This window comes from Styela clava, chromosome 12 (genome assembly GCF_964204865.1).
Source record: "Styela clava chromosome 12, kaStyClav1.hap1.2, whole genome shotgun sequence".
Taxonomy (NCBI): Eukaryota; Metazoa; Chordata; class Ascidiacea; order Stolidobranchia; family Styelidae; genus Styela; species Styela clava.
The window spans coordinates 7805538-7828335 of record NC_135261.1 but is presented as its reverse complement, the minus strand read 5'-3'; the positions used below and the strand labels follow the sequence as shown (position 1 = coordinate 7828335).

The 22798-nt window shown below is 33.0% G+C and overlaps 4 protein-coding genes across 5 annotated transcripts; 1 reads left to right on the top strand and 3 right to left on the bottom strand.

Moving 5' to 3' along the window:
* Positions 1–36: 36 nt before the first annotated feature.
* On the top strand, positions 37–3334 carry LOC144411658 (uncharacterized). 2 transcript variants are annotated; one of them, XM_078118571.1, is made up of 6 exons: positions 37–392; positions 487–693; positions 1125–1262; positions 1622–1672; positions 2270–2390; positions 2927–3334. In XM_078118571.1, exons 1-6 carry the CDS (start codon positions 257–259, stop codon positions 3312–3314), a joined length of 1041 nt encoding a protein of 346 aa, XP_077974697.1. In that variant the 5' UTR covers positions 37–256; the 3' UTR covers positions 3315–3334. The 2 variants fall into 2 exon arrangements, with proteins under 2 accessions (XP_077974697.1, XP_077974696.1); XM_078118570.1 differs by having other exon boundaries at positions 38–392; positions 2216–2390.
* Positions 3335–7154: 3820 nt separating this feature from the next.
* On the bottom strand, positions 7155–13590 carry LOC120329878 (lactadherin-like). The gene is made up of 7 exons (XM_078118383.1): positions 13572–13590; positions 11100–11161; positions 10807–10822; positions 9950–10192; positions 9654–9779; positions 9374–9552; positions 7155–8979 (listed from the first exon to the last, which is right to left on the bottom strand). The coding sequence occupies exons 1-7, from the start codon at positions 13588–13590 to the stop codon at positions 8842–8844; spliced, it is 783 nt and encodes a 260-aa protein (XP_077974509.1). The 3' UTR covers positions 7155–8841.
* A 494-nt stretch (positions 13591–14084) lies between these two features.
* On the bottom strand, positions 14085–17230 carry LOC144430583 (lactadherin-like). The gene is made up of 5 exons (XM_078118600.1): positions 16887–17230; positions 16537–16566; positions 16131–16244; positions 15341–15510; positions 14085–14747 (listed from the first exon to the last, which is right to left on the bottom strand). The coding sequence occupies exons 1-5, from the start codon at positions 17194–17196 to the stop codon at positions 14610–14612; spliced, it is 762 nt and encodes a 253-aa protein (XP_077974726.1). The 5' UTR covers positions 17197–17230; the 3' UTR covers positions 14085–14609.
* Positions 17231–18097: 867 nt separating this feature from the next.
* Positions 18098–21299, bottom strand: LOC144430802 (lactadherin-like). Its single transcript, XM_078118930.1, has 5 exons — positions 20943–21299; positions 19680–19709; positions 19050–19178; positions 18629–18798; positions 18098–18397 (listed from the first exon to the last, which is right to left on the bottom strand). Exons 1-5 carry the CDS (start codon positions 21229–21231, stop codon positions 18260–18262), a joined length of 756 nt encoding a protein of 251 aa, XP_077975056.1. The 5' UTR covers positions 21232–21299; the 3' UTR covers positions 18098–18259.
* Between the last annotated feature and the right edge of the window lie 1499 nt (positions 21300–22798).

The window sequence follows — 22798 nt, the reverse complement described above, 5'->3', positions numbered from 1 at the left end:
GTGGCGGCGAATCATTAGAATTCTTTATAAATAGATGTGTATCGTTATCCATTTTAAAATCTTATAAAGAACTAACCGGAACTAAAATTCACTTCAGATTGCACATCTTTACAAGGAAAGTCAGATAAAATGACTAATTTAGAATCTTTATTAAAAGTTCATCCTTATTTATTTGTGAAATCTAATAGAGGTGAAGAGAAAACAAAAATTGAAATTGCACATCGTTACACGAAAAGCTAGCTAAAATAGTATTTGAATGTGTGTATTCAGCTTTTCAATGTTGATCAACTTTTTAATTTATGTTTTAGTTGCACTTATAAGTGCCATTTTAAGCATAATGATGAATTCCCGAATATTTTTGATGCTGATCTTCTTTCAAGTTCTTATTCAAAGTAAGATTTTTTTATTTATCGATTGACACTATTTAAAGTTTTGAACAGTTGTACAATTTTTCTGAAATGTCTGTTATTCCGACTTGTTATTAAGATTCAACTGCATGTGGGAGTAAAAAACAGCCTAAAGAACCTGATGTAAAGGATGACTCAGACAGTAATGTAGCTACAATGTCGCCTCCTTTAGAAGTTCTTTTCAACTGCAGTTTTTCGGTTGTCGAGAACATGAAATTGCAAGCCGCTGTTTACAATCTAACTAATGCAACTGATCTTTTGTGCAAAGCGAACATTGATATGACAGGTGATTTGAATCGGAACTCGTAAATTCACTTAATATTAAGTTAGGATTTTGCTGGGAAGTAGTTAATTCATTAGTTGTTATACCGTGGCGTAATATTGCGTGTTCATGGTAGTTGGGATTTGTAGTAGATTTGGCCGGAATTTTGAACTTAATTTGAAATTGACTTTATACAATATAATGTTTTGTCTCTGTGTTTTTCGAAAATTTTCAAGGATTGCATGTTTTTATAAGATATCAGGCCGTTTAAATTTGATACTATTTTGATAGTTTTCATTTTTGCATCTAGTTTGGGCATTGTGTGCTGTGTGAGTTACGTGGACTATGAAGTATAATATTCTACAATACAACGAATAGAATGTGACATAACGTTTTCTGTCTGAAGTCAATTTATTGGATAACCTTGAATTCAAATTCCCATTGCTGTGTTTCAGATTTGCTAAACGCTACTGTATCACGAGAAAATCAAACTCGGATGTGTAATTATCTTGGCGGCAGATTTTGTCCAAACTGCTCCATTGATTCGTCCCATCATGTCAACGTTGCCAACGTTTCAATATCTTGCATTACCGGTGAGTTAATTTACAATGGACCCAATATTATTGTATGCTTGAATTAAATCAAAGTAAATCGACCTTCATGGTGCCATTGATTTACAAGTGCGTCTAAAGTATAAATTTTATGGACGTAATCGTGCTTTCCACATTACCAATATTACTCCCTTCACTATCCATGTCCATTTGGTCATTTGACTGGTTATCTAAACTCAGATTAATAAACCTGGAAATAATACTGCATGGCTCAGTCTTCTTAGTGCGTTTTCAATATATGGGTAATATTAGAATTATTTGTTATGCTGGTGCTTCGATTCAAATATGAAGACTCACCATAAAAAAATTCCGAAGTATACAGTACTATTCAAACCTTTTAGATGCTCAAACAACATCCCTTCCAACTACAACAATCATCACTACTAATAAAGGTTAGTAATAGAAATACAAATAAGAAAAGAGTAAAAGCGTAAAAATTGTTGTATATGCATATTTCTTTATGTTTTTATATGGTGTCGTAGGAGAAAAATTCATTAACAACATCCAACATTATTTCAACGATGGTCACTCCCGCCTTAAATAAGAATAACTATACCAGTCTAATATATTACCACAACTTAAGGATGGTTCCATTACATTTGAACCCACGTACATTTGAACCCATGACAATTGCACCTGTATGCTATTGCACCTATGGAATGTTTTTTGTTTCACGGATAGTTAAACCCATACTAACCCTAACCCATGGGTTTTAGCACCCGCATATAGATTGAACCCGTGGATATACGCATGGGTTCAAATGTACATGGGTTCAAATGTACGGTCACCCTTGAGAATAATTCGATTGCTTTTAATGATTCAATTTACGTCCACGTTGTTTTTGAGCGATTGTGCCTTCGGTAAAAGCTGGGCTAGGTTTGGAACCTGGAACCGCGAGTTTTCTGGTTTTCAGCACTATTTTTTGTGCTTATTAGAAACAACCTCAAAATCTACTACACAAATGGCAACTGAGACAAATTTTATGTTAGATACAACGACCATCAACGACAGAAAAGTGTTAGGAACAAAGGAAATAGCAATAATTGGAGGAATAACCGGTCTTGTTTGCCTTCTGTTGATCATCTTGCTTGTTGTTTTATTATGCAGGAAGTAAGTATTTATTAGTATTATAATATTCCAATCATTACATGCGGGTGAAACATGAAAATATTTGGCTTTACCTATCTACAAGAAGGGCGGAATGTTTGTAAACGACGTAAAATTATAATAAGTGAATACAATTGATTGGAGTAATATTGCGAAAATATCTTAACTTTTGTGCTTTTGAAGATTGATAAAAGTACTTCAAAATTTTATGTCAGAAGAGGTAGGAAATATAAACTTTAATAATTCAATTTGTGTTTTTATAATGCATGATAGTTAAACCAGTTAAATTTAACTATAGTTATTGTTCCAGATCTAATATAAATCTTTACCGTTTATGAAATAAAATTAGTGTTAATTGTGCTCCTGATTTTGGGTTAAATTGAATTTTTGCTCATAATTCCTACTTCTAATTAATTTTAATAATCCCCGTCATATATTACGAGTAACATTATTTTTTATTTTGCTTTTCGAGTGTTGGTAATGGTACGTGAATAGTAAAACTTGTGTTTTAAGTTCATTTATATCACTAAACGTTCTAGAAGGCGTGCAGATATTGACAAGGATAGCAAAGAATCTGTGATGCACGTAGAAGCAGAAGAAACCGGCGAGCTGTACACTGTTGTCAAGAAAACAAAAACAAAAAGTCAAATCAAGGAAAATGTTTTATACGAAGCAAATTCTGAACCCGAAAGAGTCGGCGACATTGAACTTTATACCATTGTAGACAAGAAAGGACCAAAAAAAGATGTAAGTGAAACGAATATAACAGAAAATATATTGTACGATGGAAATACAGACGCACAACCTGGCGAGGGGGATTTATACACAGTTGTCGATAAGAAAAACAAGAAGAACAACTCCGATAAAACCACCAGTGCGGTAACAGGAGGCGATGTTTACTCTGTGGTTGACAAAAAGAAAAATTAAAAATTTATCGTTAAAAAGATTTGTACGAATCTGTTTATAGTCAAAATTTTCAATTTCTAAGCAGAGTGTTTGCAACAGAATAAAGAATAAAATATGCTTGATACCCTTTTCTTTGTAATTGATTATTGTGAGTCAAATATGATTTTAATTCCTCATTTTAATTTTATATATATCATTTATCAGACGTAATCACAAAAATATTTATATCCATTCAGACTTAATATCGTTCAGGATATAATATATAATAAATACATTTTTGCATAATATAGATTTGTAATATTAACTTGCAGCACGCATAGTCTAGTGCTTCTGCTCTAGATGTCACCTTTCCCATCGAAAAGTTTAGATGATTAAGTCTCGGTAACATGTTTCTCCACTTCTACCATTTTTTTCATAAAAAAAACGAGTTAAAAAATAATAAAAATCAAAGTTGAAAAATTAAAATGATGTAAATACTATTATACCATATTTTATTGTAATAAAATAATAATAAGACGCTTAAATATATGTTTTTGAAAGTTACGTAAGATCCAAAATTGGGGGTCATTTGTTCAAAACGTCTTATCGACTATCATAGCCTAAAAATAATATCCCACTTTGAATTGAGACCAATTTAGCCTTCAACTTCGAAAAGATCATCCCAAGGAAAACGTAAAAATATTTTTATGACAAATGTGTATTCTGATTTCGTATATTGTTGTACTTGATTGCATCAAACTGCAATGGAATTACATGCTATGCAATACATGTATACAGGGGTGGTCGTCACGTCTTGATCTCGAGTAGTCGATCGCGTCTAATGTTGGGTTGGGTTAATTTGAATTTAATATTATTCCCCAAAAAGTTGCCTTGAACCAGTTTCATGCAGCGCCTGTTGTGTGTTTTTAAACAGGAAGAATACAGTACTGTACATGCGCAAAATACGATATACACATACACTATTTGAGTCTGGGAAAGTCCGAGATAGAGCATATTATTGTGCGTAACAAATACAAACTTCGCTGATGCCAAGGTTCTGGCAGGAATGAACGTGCCGAATATTGTGTGTCTTGACTGACAAACAATCCTACAATAACTTTTGCAGTATGTGAAAGTTATTGTCTTACTCCAAGAGTAGTTTGTTTAATTTTAAAATTAATTTCTACTCGCAACGGCAGCAGTGACATCAGAATGCAAAATTTTTTCTAATTCCGAGCGAGCGAAGAATTGGACTCGGAGGAAATTGTAAATTAGACACTGAAGTTTGATCAGTCATGTAACATTTATAGTTTGAAAATATATATTTTTTGCTGTTTAAATAAGGCATAAATACTAATACAAGTTTTTACGATTTACGACTAAAAATTAGACAGACTGTAGATCCGAATTGTACTATTTGAATACATCTTAAATAGATGATCGAAAGCAGGTTGGCCACCCCTGCTATACATGTTTAATTCAATGCGACATCCATTGTGATTCTGGTCTTAAACTGATAGAGGTTTGTAAAATCTTCGTCACCTTTCATTGCCATTGATCACGAAAACAGCCCTTCTACCGGCATTATAATGTACTAAGCGTAAGATGTATTAGTCGAGTCAGCCATTTGCTGTAAATATTAATACAATACATACCTCGGTAGGTTTGTGAAGTCAGAACACAACAACGGCTAAAAAAATGGATTCGAAATTGAAATGAACAACAACAGACTGGTGAAATTAAGCAGATCTACACTGAGGCAAGATGCGAAAGGTCAAAGGTCATTTAAAATTATTCCCAGGAACTAACATAAACAGTAAAATTACATTGATTTTCAAAGAATAAATTAATAATATAAATAATATAAGTAAGTGGCCTCCTAGCTTCTTTATATCCTGAAAATTCGAAATTTATCGGGCCATTAGTTGCGAGAAGAGCGATTTTTCACAAAAACAACAATCACAAATTCAACAGCAACAACCGCAACAAAAATTTAAGCGGAATAATTCATATTAAATTCTAAATAATCCACAAATACACTTCATGTCCAATGAGGCCAAATTTAACGCAATACGAAAAATTTAGTCTTACCTGCGTATGCCAACCATGACTTTAGAATACAAAAATGAAACCTTGTGATAATTTTGTTAATTATTTGGTGGGTAAAAAATGAGCGCACGGTCTCGCCATATATTTTCCTACCAAAAATACTACATAGGAAACTGCACATATCCGGAAACTGATTTCGTTTCCTATTTTGGCCTATAGTAGTTGAACTGTATTTTGCGTATTCACACAGGCAATTAATAATACGGTGACGTCTTGAAATATTTTTCGTCAGACGTAATTGAACCTCATTGATAATCTTTTCTTTGAAAAAACATGCTTGATTTTGTTAAAAAATACGTCATTTTAAGAACATTTTTGCTTCGCTTGAAAATATGAGAATAATAACCGACAAACTGACTCACTCAATAGACCTAAGGTTTTTTTGACTATATATCGCTGAATACGTGATTTATGGGCAAACAATAGTTTACAAATTGGCCGAGTGATGAATTATCCGAAGCTGTGCCTATACTTATACTATATATCTATACTTCTTTCGTCCTAGTCCTGATGGAACACCTCATCACTGTTATGATTACTAACCTTCAGACACAATATGACTTGCGATAAAACTTGTAATACATTAATATTTTGTGAAGCTCTTAAAAATTTCGCTACGAGCAAAGCTATTAGTATGTCGACGATAAAAGAAAGTCAATCAATTCAGAATTCTTTTCTGATTGAAGTATCGAATCCAGGATTTGAATTATATCAGATTCCAAACTTGCGATTGTAATGTTAATCTACTGCGTTGAGAACAAAGGTATAGCATATTGATCGAGAATTCCATTCAGTTTCGCAGTCTATTTATTACACTTACCGGTACATCACGCTGGTATTTTTATTGCGTGCAGAAATATAATCATGTTTTATAAATGGAAAATATACGACAATATGTGGATGGAAATTGCATCAGATTTATTACAGAATTCATTATCATAAAATCCTGTCGTCAATTTGTCCTCTTGTTGTCATGGTGAAAGCTGGTTAATTAAACTTCAGCCGTCTTATATGAACTATATGAAAGACTTACTCGATTCGTTGTAGTTAACTCATTGTTCCAAATTTTAATAAATTTTCAAACCAGAAAAAAACATGTTGCTATATCCTGTAAATACTCCGTAGTTGCATTACTCGTGAGTCATTTTATACCGCAACAAGACAAATGCGCAGTCATACACTTGACTCATACAATAATATCCGTTGATATGATATTGTTTTTGCTTGTATACTACCAGTTATCAGGCTACCATTAAAATACAGGCGAACCAATTAAAATGAAATATTTATACACTCCACTCTGAGCAGGCGTTATTCGAATGAAGCAAGGCAGCAATGCTCAAAGGTATGGACACGATGACCAAAACGAAGTAGTAGGGATATGCAATCTTTAACAGTATACTACTACTGGTACCGCAGTTTCACGACTTTGCCTGACCCTGATATTGTAACGAACGCAAACGTGGAACTGCCACAAGGTACGCAGGAATTTCGGGAATAAATAAAAGTAATACCCCTTCAGCGACAAGAACAATTATTAACAACTTTATAAGTCCAATGGCAATTCATGTCCAATAAAGATGATATGTTTTGTAACCATAGCTGGAGAAATATATACGTCAACGTGGATTCACGAAACAAAGTATTCCAGCGAAACTTTAATAACGTGTTAGAATAAGAGAGAACTGGCAGAATGTATAATACTGTCATAAAACTTTTAATTGCACTTTTAAAGTTATTTTTAAAGTATATATCAAACTAATATCTGTCCATGTCCTTGCTTTTCGTAGGCTTAAATTACAAGGAGTTAAAAATAAGACAATGGCAATAAAGCATATGGTGTTGTTCTACACATTCCACATAGTCAACTGTATAAAAATCTGTGATTTTGGTAAAGTAACTTTTGACCTGCATTTAGACCTGAGTACTCTTTTTTTGCAATGCAATTTTTTTCAAGACGTGTGCAAAATTCGTCTGCAAATTTCCGAAACTGTACAATTTTATTGATCTCATGAATATTTTAAACAAAATTCGTAACGTAGTGTAACTTAGGGGAAATCTTTTCCATTGATAATAGCTTTTGTGTCTATGTAAGCTATTCATGTTTACCAGAAACTTTCTTATCAATGTGTGGGAAAAACCAACTTCATGTATACTGCACAGAGATAATAGCTTTTGTGTCTATGTAAGCTTCATTCCCATCATAAATGGACTCATGTGACCTCCACCCATTGCATCTTTATTTGAAAAAAGTATGAGGGCTATGTAAAACTGATTTTGTTTTGTTGCAGCAATATGTTTTTGGACAGTGTATTTAGGAACAATACATGCATATTGCATATACGCAAAATAGCAGGAAAAATACAGAAAAAAGGCACTAAATAAAAACCACGTTGAAGAAGCAGAAATCATTGAATGTGAATGTGAACAAAGTGAACAAACATGAAAACAAATTGTTGGAAGCTAGAAAAGGGTAAAAAAAAAAAATTCGTAATCGCTCTGTACTTAGGATATAGATCTTCAGTCTCAAAGAAACATACATATGGTGAGTATGAAAAGATTACTTGAACGCTAAATTTGCAGTCGTAAAAAAAATCAGAAGTAGTTATATACCATAAAACAGTTGCTGAAGGAAAATTCCAAGACATCAGTCCCCCCCTCCCAAAAGAAAAAAAATCGTCGATAAGAATGCCTCAGCCGAGTTGGAATAGCCCATACAGAAAAAAAATATGACGGCTATGAAACAAAAAGCTAAAATAAAAATGAAGTGTAGATAGAAGATTATTTAATCGTTATTACTGTATTCGATTGGTATAATGTCCTTAGCATACACGAATACGTCAGACTTATGTCCAAATATTCAAAATCCAGATGGGAAGTCAGTTATATAACGTACAGTACATATTGTCGATGTATGTTCGAAACTTCCAATGCAAATAATTGGAAGAATTTCGATCAATTATTTTTTTAAAAAGGCCCTTAATCGCAACTTTCGCTCCGTACAAGTCGTTGTACAAGCTTTCACGATGCGACAAGAGGCCAAAAGTTTTGTCCCCCTAGTGTGGCCAGCCATGTAAGAGTGACGTAAAAAGTTACATTTTATGAACAATATTTTCAGTGTTACAAAAGAAAAAAGGAGAAACAATAAACCTCGTGCCAAAACTAAATTTAACCGCAATCTCAACAGATTTTTTAGTTTTGGCTCTAGTTTGATGGTGGCAGCATCCGACGCGTCAGCATGAATCACCCAACGGGCCGGATTTGACCTACGGGCCATAGTTTTCCCATGTCAGGGCTAGGCCATTGCGCTCCTCTATATACTTATACGTATATATATCTATAAATATTACATAATTATAAATGTCCCAACTCAAATTGTAAATAGTAAATTCCGAATATGAAGTGTATGTGGCGTGCTCCAAATTCCATATTTATATTCCAAAATTCCCAGTCTCCTACTTTAGCATTTCAAAAGTTCAATTCGCATGCTCATCCATTCATTGTAAGTAACTGGGTAAATTCTGAAATATATTGCAATGATAGGTTTCAGGAAGTAGTTTTTTACGATTGTGTTTTTGTCCGAATTCCCCGGGAAAATCTAAAATAAGGAATTTATTAAATTTATTATCATAAAATGTTATTTCAATGCTGATAATAATGAGAGCTCTTTATAAGAAGTTTTCAAGTTTTTAAACCAATACATACAGTGGTTCACAAAAGGTGGCGCTCCCCACAAAGGGTGGCGTGAAAATAATCAAAAATAGAAATATTCGTTAAATTAGATCTTGCCCGTTTTATTTTGGTTATCTGCATTTGTAAACTTTCGAAATTTTTTTATTATTCTCTTTCCATCCACGTATTTTTGCATGAAACATGCCTTCATTGCCTACTACAATCTACGCCTTACTATCTATTATTTGTTCCACACAAGTCTGTATGAAACAAGCGTTGATGTATTTCCAAAAATCAAATAATGTAATATAATTATGTACCTTGACAGTCCCATTCTCTTCATACATACGAAGTTCCGTGGCATCATTTCCATACGAAATTTTGTAAGTTCTTACAAATTGGTGGCAACAATTGAATCTTCCTTGCGTTGCTATGCCCGTAATTTTCGTTGGAGTTTCCAAATCAACCTGCAGCCAGTCAGTTGGGTTGTTCGGCGTGCCTAAAAAAATATTATAGAGATTCAAAATATTTCTATAAATAAATATGGACAAATGTAAAAAAATCAATTGAGGTGTTAAATATAAAAAATAGAGCACTCACTGTGTCCTGCGCACCAAGCTACCGATGAGTTGAGAGGAGCGTTTGTTACCCAGCAGTCTTGATGAAAAGATGATGCCGTAATGCTTGATATGGGAATTTCTCCAGATGCAATTCCAGCGTAGCAAGCTGAATATAAAAGAAAATACAAAGACGATGCTTAAATATACGAACACGAAAACCAAATAAAATGAGAACAGGGAGGCCAAAGAATTGGAATAAATAAAAGTAATAGTTTCCGAACTCATCCTAATAAGTCTTGAAAAAAATTTTGTTTCATACCAAAAATTAAGACTTACTCGGTCTTCCAGTCGTCGCCAAATTTGTGGTTGACGAAGTCAGAGCAACAGCCGTGGAAATAGCCTTAGCTTTGCTGGTAGCAGCATTATTAGCGCTTCCTTTGATTGTGGGAGTGGTCAGTGGGGGTAACTTAACTCTATTGTGATCATTACGAATAAGCTCTGCCTTTATTTCCACGTTTTCAGTGTCAAAATCTTCATTCAAGATAGAGGTGATTCTATTTCTTAATTCTTTTTCCAGATCTAAAAATAATTTGATTAAACGTTGAGATTTTAAATACAATAAAGAGTGGATTAAATTGAAAATCAAACTGTCCGCATTTCAGAATAAGACAATTACACGTTATGCAATTTACATTAGGCTGAAAAACGACAAATTTCAATATCTTATTATATGTATATTTTATAAAAGTTTGTCATATGTTTATTTTTCAAAATATGTTCTCTCTAAATTAGATCAATCAATTCGTGAAGTTCATACATTGAATAAATTAGACAGAAAATACAATATTTCATAACTTTTACTCTATAAAATCTGAACTATGCACACATATATTATATCATACCTAATAATACACTATATGCTGAAATATATATATCATCATAATACAGTAATTAAATTTTTTTGTGACGTGATTCCATTAATTACTGGGTGACACGCAACATGCAGTAGAAGTGATATTTGATTGAAGAACGCTAATGAGTAACGTTGATGAAATAATGTATGGACTGTTATATTTTTTTCATAATCTTGTAAATTATTCAATCACAACGAAAGCAAAATTATCTGAATAAAAATCGATAAATGATGAAATAAAAGCTAACAATATTGATGTGAAAAAATAGACTTTGCCCACCTTTCAAATTTGTAGACTGAAAAATAAAAATATCACAATAAATAAATTATATTGAATTATTATTTCAACAAACGTATGAAGTAATAAATTTTTATCTGAAAATATAGGACGACTGTTCAGGATTCTCAAATCGACAATACAAAATGTATTGTGACGTATTATTAGAAATAAATGTAAGAAATAGATATTTCTCTACCATACAAGCTGAGTAAACAGTTTTACAGTAAAAAATTCAAATATTTTTGACACATGTTGACATACATCGGATGCTTATTTATTTTAGTTTTACTTACCTCGATAGTGAATTCAAAATATTTCCCACCGCATGATCCACAAGATTGTTCCGTAGTTTGAGCTGAACGATAAAAGCAATTAATATTTTTGTCAATGGGTTGATTAGTAATATTTTTACAGAGACTATCGATTACGGTATCCACTGAAGATTAAAATATTACAAAACGCCTGGTTATTACTGTAGGAAAAAAATGTAGTTTTTTTTCCATTGCAACCAAGTTAAAAGCAAATTTATTTATAATTGACAACAATGAACATGTTATCGAATATTACGATATAAAATATATAAACTCGTATCTGTAATAATGGTTGCACGCCTCTGTGCTAGTTGATTAAAAGATCAATCCAGCTGGCAAGTTTAGTTTTTGAACTAATTCGCATCTGGTTTTCGCGCACTGAGATCACGGCAAAAAGTTTGGTTTTGGAGTCTCTACATGTACGTTGATACTATGCTACATCAACATCTTTACCCTACATCTGACCTAACTCAATGTCCAACTGCTCTCAATCAAAACGATATAGAATGTTACCGTGTGTACTCAATCGCCTTTTTAAATTCAATTAAATCGAATCAATTCGTGTATCAGCAAAAGTTTTATAGTTTAAAAATATATTATTAATTACCTCATTAAATTTTTGTGCGTATAGTTGCAATAGCGCTATTATTTAGTTTAATTACTGTGTCAACTTTTATTTCCTGGTTCAAAAATTATGCAATGTTTACTGCAGTGTCAGGTAATGGTATAACGAGAGAAATATCTTGCTCGGATTTTACTTAAAAAAGTCAATTATGTATAAGTTAGGTTTGATACTGCAATTGCATAAAACATAATTAAAATATGTTCAAATATTCTAAAAAAAATACCTAAATAAAAAATAATAATATGTCAATACATATTATAACAAATTAATTAGAAATAAACCGGGGACAAAAACCAAATGCCTCGTAATCAGAGAGTTATTCATAAACTTGCACAATGCCTCAAATATAGATTAGTAGTTCCTTCTCCATACGGTTTATCGAAAAGTAGGTTGACCTTCGACCTTTGTTTTACCTTACTTATCCTTTTCTGTTTCTTGTGATGGGTAAATTTTTATTGACCAGAGCAGTGGTTCTTAACCTTTTTTGAATAATTTACCCCTTTATCAAACAAGGTTACAAGATTTACCCGAAATACATCAGATATTAAAAATTCGTCAGGTAAAGTATAAATAGCTCTAAATTCAGACGCGAAGTCTCTCTCTCTCTCCCTTTCTTTTTTATACCCCGTCTTCGCCTCTGTATTGGGCTTCAGTTCGGCGTGAAAAATAAGAGAGTGGGGTTCGATGGGAAAAGAGTGGTGTGGCAGGGGGAGGGGGGGATGTATGCGGTGGGATATTGAAGTGATAGAGAGTTGAGAAAATAGTTCGGAGTGGGAAAATGAAATCATCGATCACAAAAAGCTTTCAGGATGATTTCTCCAATCGTATGTGCTTTTTGCACAGAACACTCTGGGGAATATAAAGACCATCGTGAAAAAGATACGTCAACTCAATATATAAAAAATCGCTCTGATCAGGGGCGCAGCTAAGATTTAGACACAGGGTTAAAATCCATTCCCTTCTGAAACAGTCGTCGCGATTACGCGCTCGTTAAAAGACCCCACTTTTGCAGCCGACTTTCCTCAATTCCCTGGCAATTATGAGAATCTAAAATGTCTTTCTATAGTAATTTAATTGTGTTCAACGTAACTTGCGCTTGTTTCTTCTTACGGCAAAGGAAAAACATTACTACTCTAAAGTCTAAATTACCAAGGTAATCTGCAAACATGAAAATATGAGATGAACTGCCCGATTATATTTAGCTTTGATCCTATTTTTTTGATTTTGCGAATTCGTAATCGCCGTTAGAAAAGATCTGATATAAATTCACATAAATTACAATTTAATTTAGGGCAATAAAAATACACATGAAATATATTAGTAAATCAAAAATACATATTGCTCGCCTCGAAATCCCCTCCGAAAGGCTATTGAAGTGCCTTCGCCGCGAATACGCCACTTTCTCAGCAGGCACAATTGACTGTTTTTCGATTTCATTGACGCTATGGATTCCAACGCCGACTGAACATAATGTGTGCTATAGACACAGGAATTTTTGGGATTCACAATGGATAAAGAGGCGTTTTTAATCGTCGCATGCCTCCTATGACAAAACTTCTATTGTTTTGGGTTTTATTTTTAGTATTTTATATTGCCGATTTTCAAGCAATAAATTAGCGTTACTAAATGAATAATCCAAAGCCAAATAATTAAATTATTTTTGTTTTGACATATCCCCGCCGATGAACATAAGACATACTTTTGTTGAAGGAAATATGTGATTTAGCGAGAATAAACACCGACGTTAAGGTGTTTACGACCAAAATAACAAGCCACGCTGACAAAAAGATCGACGATTATAGTAAACTGCAATCGCACACGTTACTAACGATTTTTTGAGTCCTCCATGTCTTTTAAAGGAGGGGGGTCAAAATTTATTGAAAAGAACTCGACTTATTTATGGGTGTTGGTTTCCAGTTTCGTTTTAAATAGGACCACTATTAATAAATAATACGCTGACACTGATTTCTCGTAACAAAACAAGCAAATAGATATGTTTTGCGTTTGTTCAAAATATTTTTTCCTAATAACGAAATTTACCCCCAGGAATGAAGAAATTTAGCCCCAGGGGTAAATTTACCCCAGGCTAGGAAATGCTGGCACTAGAATAATTGTTACACTATCATATCAAAGCAATCTGAAGACAAATTTTAGATTTAGGATTACGAATATTTATTTTATTTATGCTGATTACTATTTTTGTACCCTTCAACTCCTGTTGATAGGATATAGCAATATCCCGTTACGTAAGATTTTCACATCTTTTTCTACGCAAGTTTCTTCATGGAAAGGCCTTGAACTGAACGCGGGATAATCAGCTGCAAGAAGGCGCACGATCAATGTAAATTTTTATTATGTATTCACAACGCAATATGTATTAAGTGAAAAATACACAAATTTATAAACTATAAAATTCAACTATAACCCACATACTGTGTGAAAGTTTAGATGAATATTTAGATAGATAAATTATACCTTTTTCTCGCTATTCTCTTAAATTTTGATCGTTCGACTCATTTGGATTACAGTACAAAATAGTTTCACGACTATGAGAATTCAAAAAAAAAAACATAAAAAATTTGCTTAAACATTTACAAAATTAATTTGTATGGAAAAATAAATTAGGCCAGTTAGTCACAATTGATGAAATGAAATTTCTTAGTTCTATATTCTCTTTCAAATATCGACCTAATAATAGATTCTTTCTATTTGGTTCAATCTTCTATCAATTAAAAAAGGTATTTTAATATAAGTTTTCTACATTATTGCTTTCCGTGTTATATATATTTGTGGAATGTTTTAAATTTTACAGAGTGATCATTCAATCTTTTTAATGTTTTTGGATTTGATCGTAATTCAGATGTTGTTCAGCAATCTAACAACTCTATGCGCATACTTCTCCAATCATTGAATGCAAGAGGATGAATTCTAAAGTATCGCGCAGTGATGGATTCGCGGAAGTATCTTTTCACGATCGTGTTCTTGTCGGAATTTCCGGAGAATATCTGAAAATTGATACAAAAATGAAAACATTATTGATTTAGGACAGATTTTATTAATAAATTCTTACCAATATTTTCCACATCTTATTTATTGCTACAGCTTTTTATTTGGTAGTCCCGTAGTATGTGTACCAGGTTATGGTTAGGCTATGATTTTATTTCGATTTTCTGTATTTTAGTTCTATTACGAGTTCGGGGACTGTCTGTGTTAGCCAAGTGAATATACCCCCTGCCCATAGGTTCCAGTTCTTTTAAACAACTTGATATAACGTAGGCGAACAAAATTAGTTGCCTCCATATTGGTACACATACTTCTGGAGCGCCGTTTATTTTATAGTATTTTCAAAGTCCTCTCCATTGACATTTTATAATACTAATCAGATACAGGAACGTGTAAGCTTTTTATTTACTTCACAAAGAAGGAATTCATGTCTTTACTATAAAACGACAAATAAAATGTCATTTTGCTGATTCCAAAAAATACTGTGTGAAAAATACATGTGATACCTTGATGATTGCGTTACTGTAATTTAAAGCACTTTTATGATGTTATGTTTTGTTCATTGAAACATGTGCAAAACATTGACAAATTTAACCTTCGGTGATCCATTTTCTTCGTATATTGTGAGATTGCTCACGCTATTTCCATATGAAACTTTGTACGTTTTTATCCATTGGGGGCAACAATCAAACCTTCCTCGCGTTGCTATGCCAGTAATTTGCTTTGGACTTTTCAGATCAACCTGAACCCATTGGTTTGCGTCATCTGAATAGCAATATAATATAGAATAATATATAAAAGTATAGTATTTCAAATATTTTGTTATGAAGAGTCGTGAGTACAGAAGTTATACAACAAGACGAATTAGAAGAGAGACCTAATTAAGTTACAAACTAAAAATCACATTGAAGCCTGAGAGAAGTAGAAAAAAAAAACCATGAGTGCGATGCTCAAATATATGGACACTAAGACCAAAACAAGGTAGTACGATGCAATCTATCACAGTAGACAAATAACATCAATTTCACAGAAATTTTTTGAAATAAACAGAAGTAATAGCCTTCTAGCAAAAAATTCAATCTTCGACCTCTGAATATTTCGAAGCAATTTTCTCATAACAATAAGAAGAAAAAAATACCAACAAGAACAACAACAACATAATAATAAAACGATCCATATGTACAATTCCAATACAATAAGAAAGACACCAGAGTTCAAATATTACTGAGTAAGGAAGACAACTGTGTAGTGGCAAAAAAAGGAAATGTGCTGAATATATGTGAGGTGTAAGTAAGAAAATGGGGCAAAAAAACAAGTATAAACAAGCAATAGGAAGGGTGAAGAAGGAGTACGAATAAAATGAAGAATAACACAATGACACTCACTTGTTCCTGCACACCAAGCACCGCCGGAATTGATATGAACGTTTTTCAGCTGGCAGGATCCATGAGTTGATGAGGCCGTAATTTTTCCAGAAGCAATTCCAGCGTAGCATAATGCTTTGGAGTTGAAAGAAAATTTGAAGTTAAAATAATAATCCAGCTTGATAGTTTCATATAGATACGTCTCACCAGAAGTATGTGCGAGAAACTATTGAGTTCGGTCAGGGGTTATCAGAACAATTTATTTTATTGTGTCCTTTTTGTGGTCCCATTTTAACGCTAAATCCTGGCATTACTATGTTATCATCATTAAATGCATTCCATATTAACATAAAAAAAATTTTAACTGCGAGAACAGAAATAATATACCTCTGTTTTATATATATCATAAGTGAGATATACATGTTACCTGATCTTTTGCTGACCATTCTCTGTGCATCTGAAAAATCGAAAAAGAAGGATAAAAGTTTGGCTGTCATACTTAGCTTTATAATAATTATTTTTCATGTCTTTACTGTGCCAAACCAACTGCGGGAAATACCAATATGTTAGTTTTGTGAAAAATGTGTTCCTATTGCACCAGAACATAGAAATTTTATTCGATTCCATCGATATTTTAAAATTCCTGTCATGATTGGTTTATTTTATTCTCAAAACCGTGGCCCCGCAAAAAGTTTTTATCCTATAATGAGAGGATCTTTGTTATTACAATTTATTATGTAAATCAGCTATTATTCCCAAACGTTATAATGAACTGACGCTGTAATTCTCTTATCTGTTGCTTGAGTTCTTCCACCACACTGAGATCACATTTGCAAGTTCCTTTTGGCCCACTTGGCCCTCTTGAACCAAAGGGCCCTCGAGGTCCTGCAGGCCCTCTCTTTCCGGGTTTTCCTTGGCAGGTACCAATAGCACACGACGAGTCAGAATTTCCATTATCACGATTTAGGATGTTCTGTATGGCGGACAATTTAGATTGACAAGACCCATGTTCCTGACTCAAAGATTGTTTCCAAAAAATGGCAAAGAGTAAAAATATTATAATAGATATTTTAAAATTACAGCTCATTTTATTTTTTTTCTTCTGAAAATGTAAAAATACAATCTTCAAATTATTAATATGCTAAATATTATGATATAAATACTCTGAAAGCGGCTTACAATGCGATGCAACCTCGGATAAAACCAAAAATATAATTCTGCCGAGCATATGCCGAATGTTGACGAACATTCAAGTTGACGAGGAAGAATTACCTTTGAGGAATGGGTACAGGAAGGAAACCATCGAGCTTAATAAGCTGTAACCAAGCCCGCTTATTAAGTGAAATGTAACAAGCATAGGTACTGCAGAAACATATTAACAGTTTCCTTAACGCAATATCTACGTAATCTTGCAAGATTTGAATTTTTGCATTTATTGAGCGTTTGTTATTATTATGTTGTTGTTGTGGTTGTTGCTATTTTTCTTCTTATCGTTATGGAGAAATCGTCATCCTCCTAGACCAATTGCTTTTAAATTTTCACTGGTTAAAGATTGTATTTTTCGCTAAAAAGCTATTTGTTTTATTCTGTGGACTTCATGGGATTATTTTGTGGAATTCTGTGGACTTTATGGATTCGTTTTTTGTGTTTTATGATGTAACAAAAAATTGCGCACCTTGTGGCGGCTCCGCGTTTGCGTTAGTCGTGAAGATTGTGGTGCCGGTGGGATACTGTGACAGCTTGCATACTCGTACACGTTAATATATATTCGAGCATCGCTCTCTTAATAAATGTTGATATACTAATCACTTTAATGCTTTGGAGTTAAAAGCAGTAAAGGTGCGCATTTGTACTAACCTCATCACCTAACTATAATTGAACTGACTGTCGACCATCAACATTTTGATTATTACGTTTGTATACCTTACTTTCCTAAAGTGGAACTCTGAAAGTCATCTTCTTTAGAATTAATACAAATCTTCATCGTTCTTTGTACTATGTTTATTGAATTTACAATTTCGTTCAATACAAGCATCCCGTAAAAGCGTTATGAGGCTATAAAATTTCATTAGTATATTACAATTTAAAGATATAGTTGACGCATATTGTGTAACTAGTCTCTACTGATCTTCCAATATTTTTATTCTTTCTCAACAATCCAATAATTCGATTCGCATACTCATCCAACCTTTGAAAGTTACCGGATGAATTTTGAAATACCTTGCGGTGATTGGCTTCTGGAAGTAGTTTTTTACGACTGTGTTCTTGTCAGAATTTCCCGAAAATATCTGAAGCAAATCACAAAAAGAACATTAAAATAGTTCAAATTTTCCCCCTTGGTTATTCAATTAGTTCAATTAGTAGATTGATTGCAAAAAAGTTATTTTGCATATTATTTACGTCTCCCTTTCATCAAAATTAGATCGACATTTTCAACAGTTCATTTTGCAGCAAGTGATATTAAATTGAAAATTCTTACAAATCGCACAAGTTGGCCCTCATGATAAGCAGGTACTGACCTTTGCTGATCCTTTTTCTTTGTAGGTCGTTAGACTTGTGACAGTATCGCCATAAGATATTGAGTATGTTTTGACAAACTGGATGCAGCAGTCAATTCTTCCTTGCGTTGCTATGCCCATAATTCGTCTTGGAGATTTCAAATCTACTTGCACCCACTGATTTACATTGTCTGATAAATATAAACATTTAGATTGAGTCAAAGAATTGTTTTGACATGAGATACGTGAAAAAAAAATACATTAAAATCGGGAGTTTAGTTGTGAGATTCACTGAGTTAGATAAGTTTGATAAATTTGAACATTTTTCAGATTGTTAAGAGCCAAATGATTGCTTTGACGCAGAGGTATTTGAAAAATTTTATATGAAAATGAGGTGTGAACTTGTGAGATTCACGAAGTTGGATGAATATATAAAACTCACTTATTTTGGCACACCATGCTGCACCTGAGTTGAGTGGAACGTTACTTAGTTTGCATGTACTATGAACTGATGATGCCGTAACACTTGCTATTGGTATTTCTCCAGATGAAATTCCAGCATAGCATATTGCTTTAAAACAAAAAATATAACAATTTTTGTTACATATACAGTGCTGATTTGATAATTACGGTATTTATGTTTCTGCATAAACTACGATTAAGCTCAAAGCAGATCATCAACACGCATGGTCCATATTTGAAAATTAAAAACGTACTTGCAAACTGAGAAAAAATTAAGTCAACATAGAAATCTATCAGGTTATCGAAATATCAATCAAAAATCGTTAATTGATAGGGTGAAGGTTGTTTTGAATTTCTTGCTTTGCAATAAATGACACATTTTTTTTTCGAAATTTAGTATAACAAGTATGGCATCATATGTGGTATTTATGAAATTATAAATAAACGACAGGGAGATAATAAATTGATAATAAATAATTGAGATAACTTCATATTTACAAAAAAGTTGAAAATGAAGTCGGTTTGTCTCTTTCAAAGTCTTGACTTTGTATCTGGTGTTATACCGACGAATATTAAATTTGTTCAGTTAGGTTTAAAAGAGTTCACTTACATAATTTTTTGCTGACAAAACGTTGAAATTCTAAGAAAACAAAATACACATTATTTTTATTTTTAAAGTTACTACCGATTGAGTTTCAAGATTCAATTTATTTGGCCGAATGTCGGTTTATTTGTCGAATGTAGGTAATAATACAGAATGTGATCACCATATCATCACTAAATCAAAACTAATTTGCATATTAATCATTAAATTAATCAGTTCATGCTGTACGATCCCTGGGTTGTGCTGGGCGGATAGAATAAGTAAATTTGATTTACTGTTTGGAAAGATCCTTGCTCGAAGCAAAGCTGATTTCCGCTTTTACAAAACGACATTAATATATTTTTATTGTAGATTTAGGTTTAACTAAAAAAGTTCAATAACGCAAAACAAAAATTTCCAAATGTTATTGTAGCACCTGAGGCGATGAAAATTGAGCGTATTCAGTGAACATGACCGGATTTAGATTACAAAATTTATTCGTTAAACTGATGCGGTTGAGTTCCGAATGATAACATCGACCCAAATTTGGCATGCAATGTGAACGTCATATATCTCAAAGGATTTAATTTCCCCTTTCTTCTAAAAAGTTGAATGTTTACATTCTCTATAGTCTACTATCTTTATTTGTTGATTACAAGTAGACCCGAGTATTATGTAATATTGCTATTTTTGTTGTTATTGGGGTTTGTAAAAAAGTTTCAATGCAACTACTGAATTAATCAATTTTCTACTACTTTCATTTCATTTCAAATACGTTCCAGATCTCGACGTCAATTTTTCACACCAAATTTTGTTTTGCACGTTATGTAACTTTACGTCACGCTTGTCCATAGGTTTTTATATTAAACTCGTTGCCTATGTAAGGCCTTACTAGTATCTCTGCGCCAATTTCGTATCCACCAAGAAGAGAATTGCTCTTTTCTAATAAAACATTATGCGTGAAATATGATGTGATTTTCTGTGTTACTCTTTATCCAGTTGCAAATATACATTTTTTTGTCATAGATACCGCTGCTGTTTGAAAATTATTGAGAGTAAATCTGTGTACTGATAAAGTAAAAATTGGGAACTTTAAAAATTTAATTTAACAACGTATAGTATTGATTTATGTGAGTCGTTATAAAAGGCCGCAGTCGCACAACAATGTCAAATCAATCCCCAATCAAGGTAAATCCAAAAAGTTGAAGAAAACAATTATTGCTTGTATGCTTGATTTTTGAAATTATTTAAAAAAGCATTTTCAAACAGGCGGTTACAATAATAACAGACCTTCAAGTTCTTTAATTCTTTCTTGGAGCTTTTCAACAATGCTAATATCACATTTACATGATCCTGGGGGTCCTTTTCGTCCCTGGGGGCCTGTGGGCCCAATCGATCCCCTTTTGCCAGGCCTTCCTTGACACGAATTCCCACATACGTTGTCACTATCTTTATTTAAAAGTTCTCGCACAATGGAAAGTGTGGTCGAACAACTTGTTCCGACTTCGTCAGCAAATGACACATGCATCAATGTCCAAAGAGAAATCAAGCAAATAATTTTCCACAAAGTTGTTATCATGTTGACTAAGAAAATGACTTTTATAAATATGTAATTATTAATTGAAAAGTCTGTCAATTTTAATGTTAAATTTTTTCGCAAATTATAACTGGAGTCAGTTACAACAAAAGGCAAGAAGAATTAATATTTTTTTAAACTTTTGGTATTTTTATCCTACAAAATAACTGATAACTGATAAATACGACAGGTATATAAAGTTCAAAATTTGCAAAATATTCAGACATTTGATCTTTTAGGATGTTATCTTATCCCAAAAGTTTCAACGGTGAAAATATATAAGCTAAATAAACTTTTGTATCGTTTTCAGTTGGGAGATTGGTCAGAATGATTTCACGATCTCACAAATTGAGCTCACTCTGTCCGGCTGGCAAACTATTCTCGCCTGAAAAATGCTATAAACAGATACAACTGTCCATGAACGACATCACCAACGTTTATCGTTCACCATAGAAATCAAAAGAGATTTTTCGTTAACTTCAATTGCTGAAATGCAACCAACGGCACTAATGGGGATATTTTGACTTTTGTTACTCATTTATTTAGTTATTTATGCTTAACTATAGCTGTTCAATAATATCTCTATTTATTTGTTGGTCCCAAATTTGGATTTGCTTGCTCATGCTGAAATATACAACCTTTCTACGAGTTTTGAGGCCGACAACGAAGCGGTATTTTAAAAACAAGTTCATTCCAGTCAACTAACGTTCACAAATAAAGTTTAGTAATTCAGAGACAAATGCAACAAATGCTTCGTGTTTTTGATATCTCTCATTTCAACGCTCTTTTCATTCTCTGAAACGCATAATATCTCTTGGAATGACACATTCCTATTCCTATTACTTATCCTTACGTAGCATCAGATAATCTTGTCCCTCGGGCTGTATCGGAATCAAAAACGTTCATTTCATAATCACAATAATTGTTATTTATTGCATATTTCGTATCCGAAATTAAGCACATATTAGTATGATCATGAATTACGAGCTAAGTTGGTGTCAATTAATTCTGTGATTTGAACGCACGCAATGAACCCAATTGATGACGCAAAAAATTAATCCGAACTTTTGCGATCACAGCACAGCATTGGTAAATAATAACTGGGAAAATGCATTAAATTCCTATCCATCTTTACTGTCAATTAGGCAATATACACTAAATCTTAAAAACAAATGCGCATATGCCTTAGGTTAGTTCAGCAGTGCTATCACCCGTCTACACATATCAAATTCACGGAGTACAACGGATGTTTAAGATAATTTATTGATAAATTTCATTTAATCGGGCCACAGTAACTATATTAAAAAATCTCTTTATTTCAGGCTGAGCCAAATAATGTTACAGATATTAAGGTACTCCTGAAGTATGCGCACCAAGATGTCGCATAACCTGAACCCTAACCTGGTACACAACCATAGTTCAGGTTGTGCGCCATCTTAGTGCGCATAGTTCAGGAGGTCCGATATTGATAATTAACAACGCTGGGTCGAATTTTAGTCAATATATGTGTCTTCCCTTCGTCTTTATTAAATGACTGAAAGGCATTTACCTGATACAATAATATCTCTAT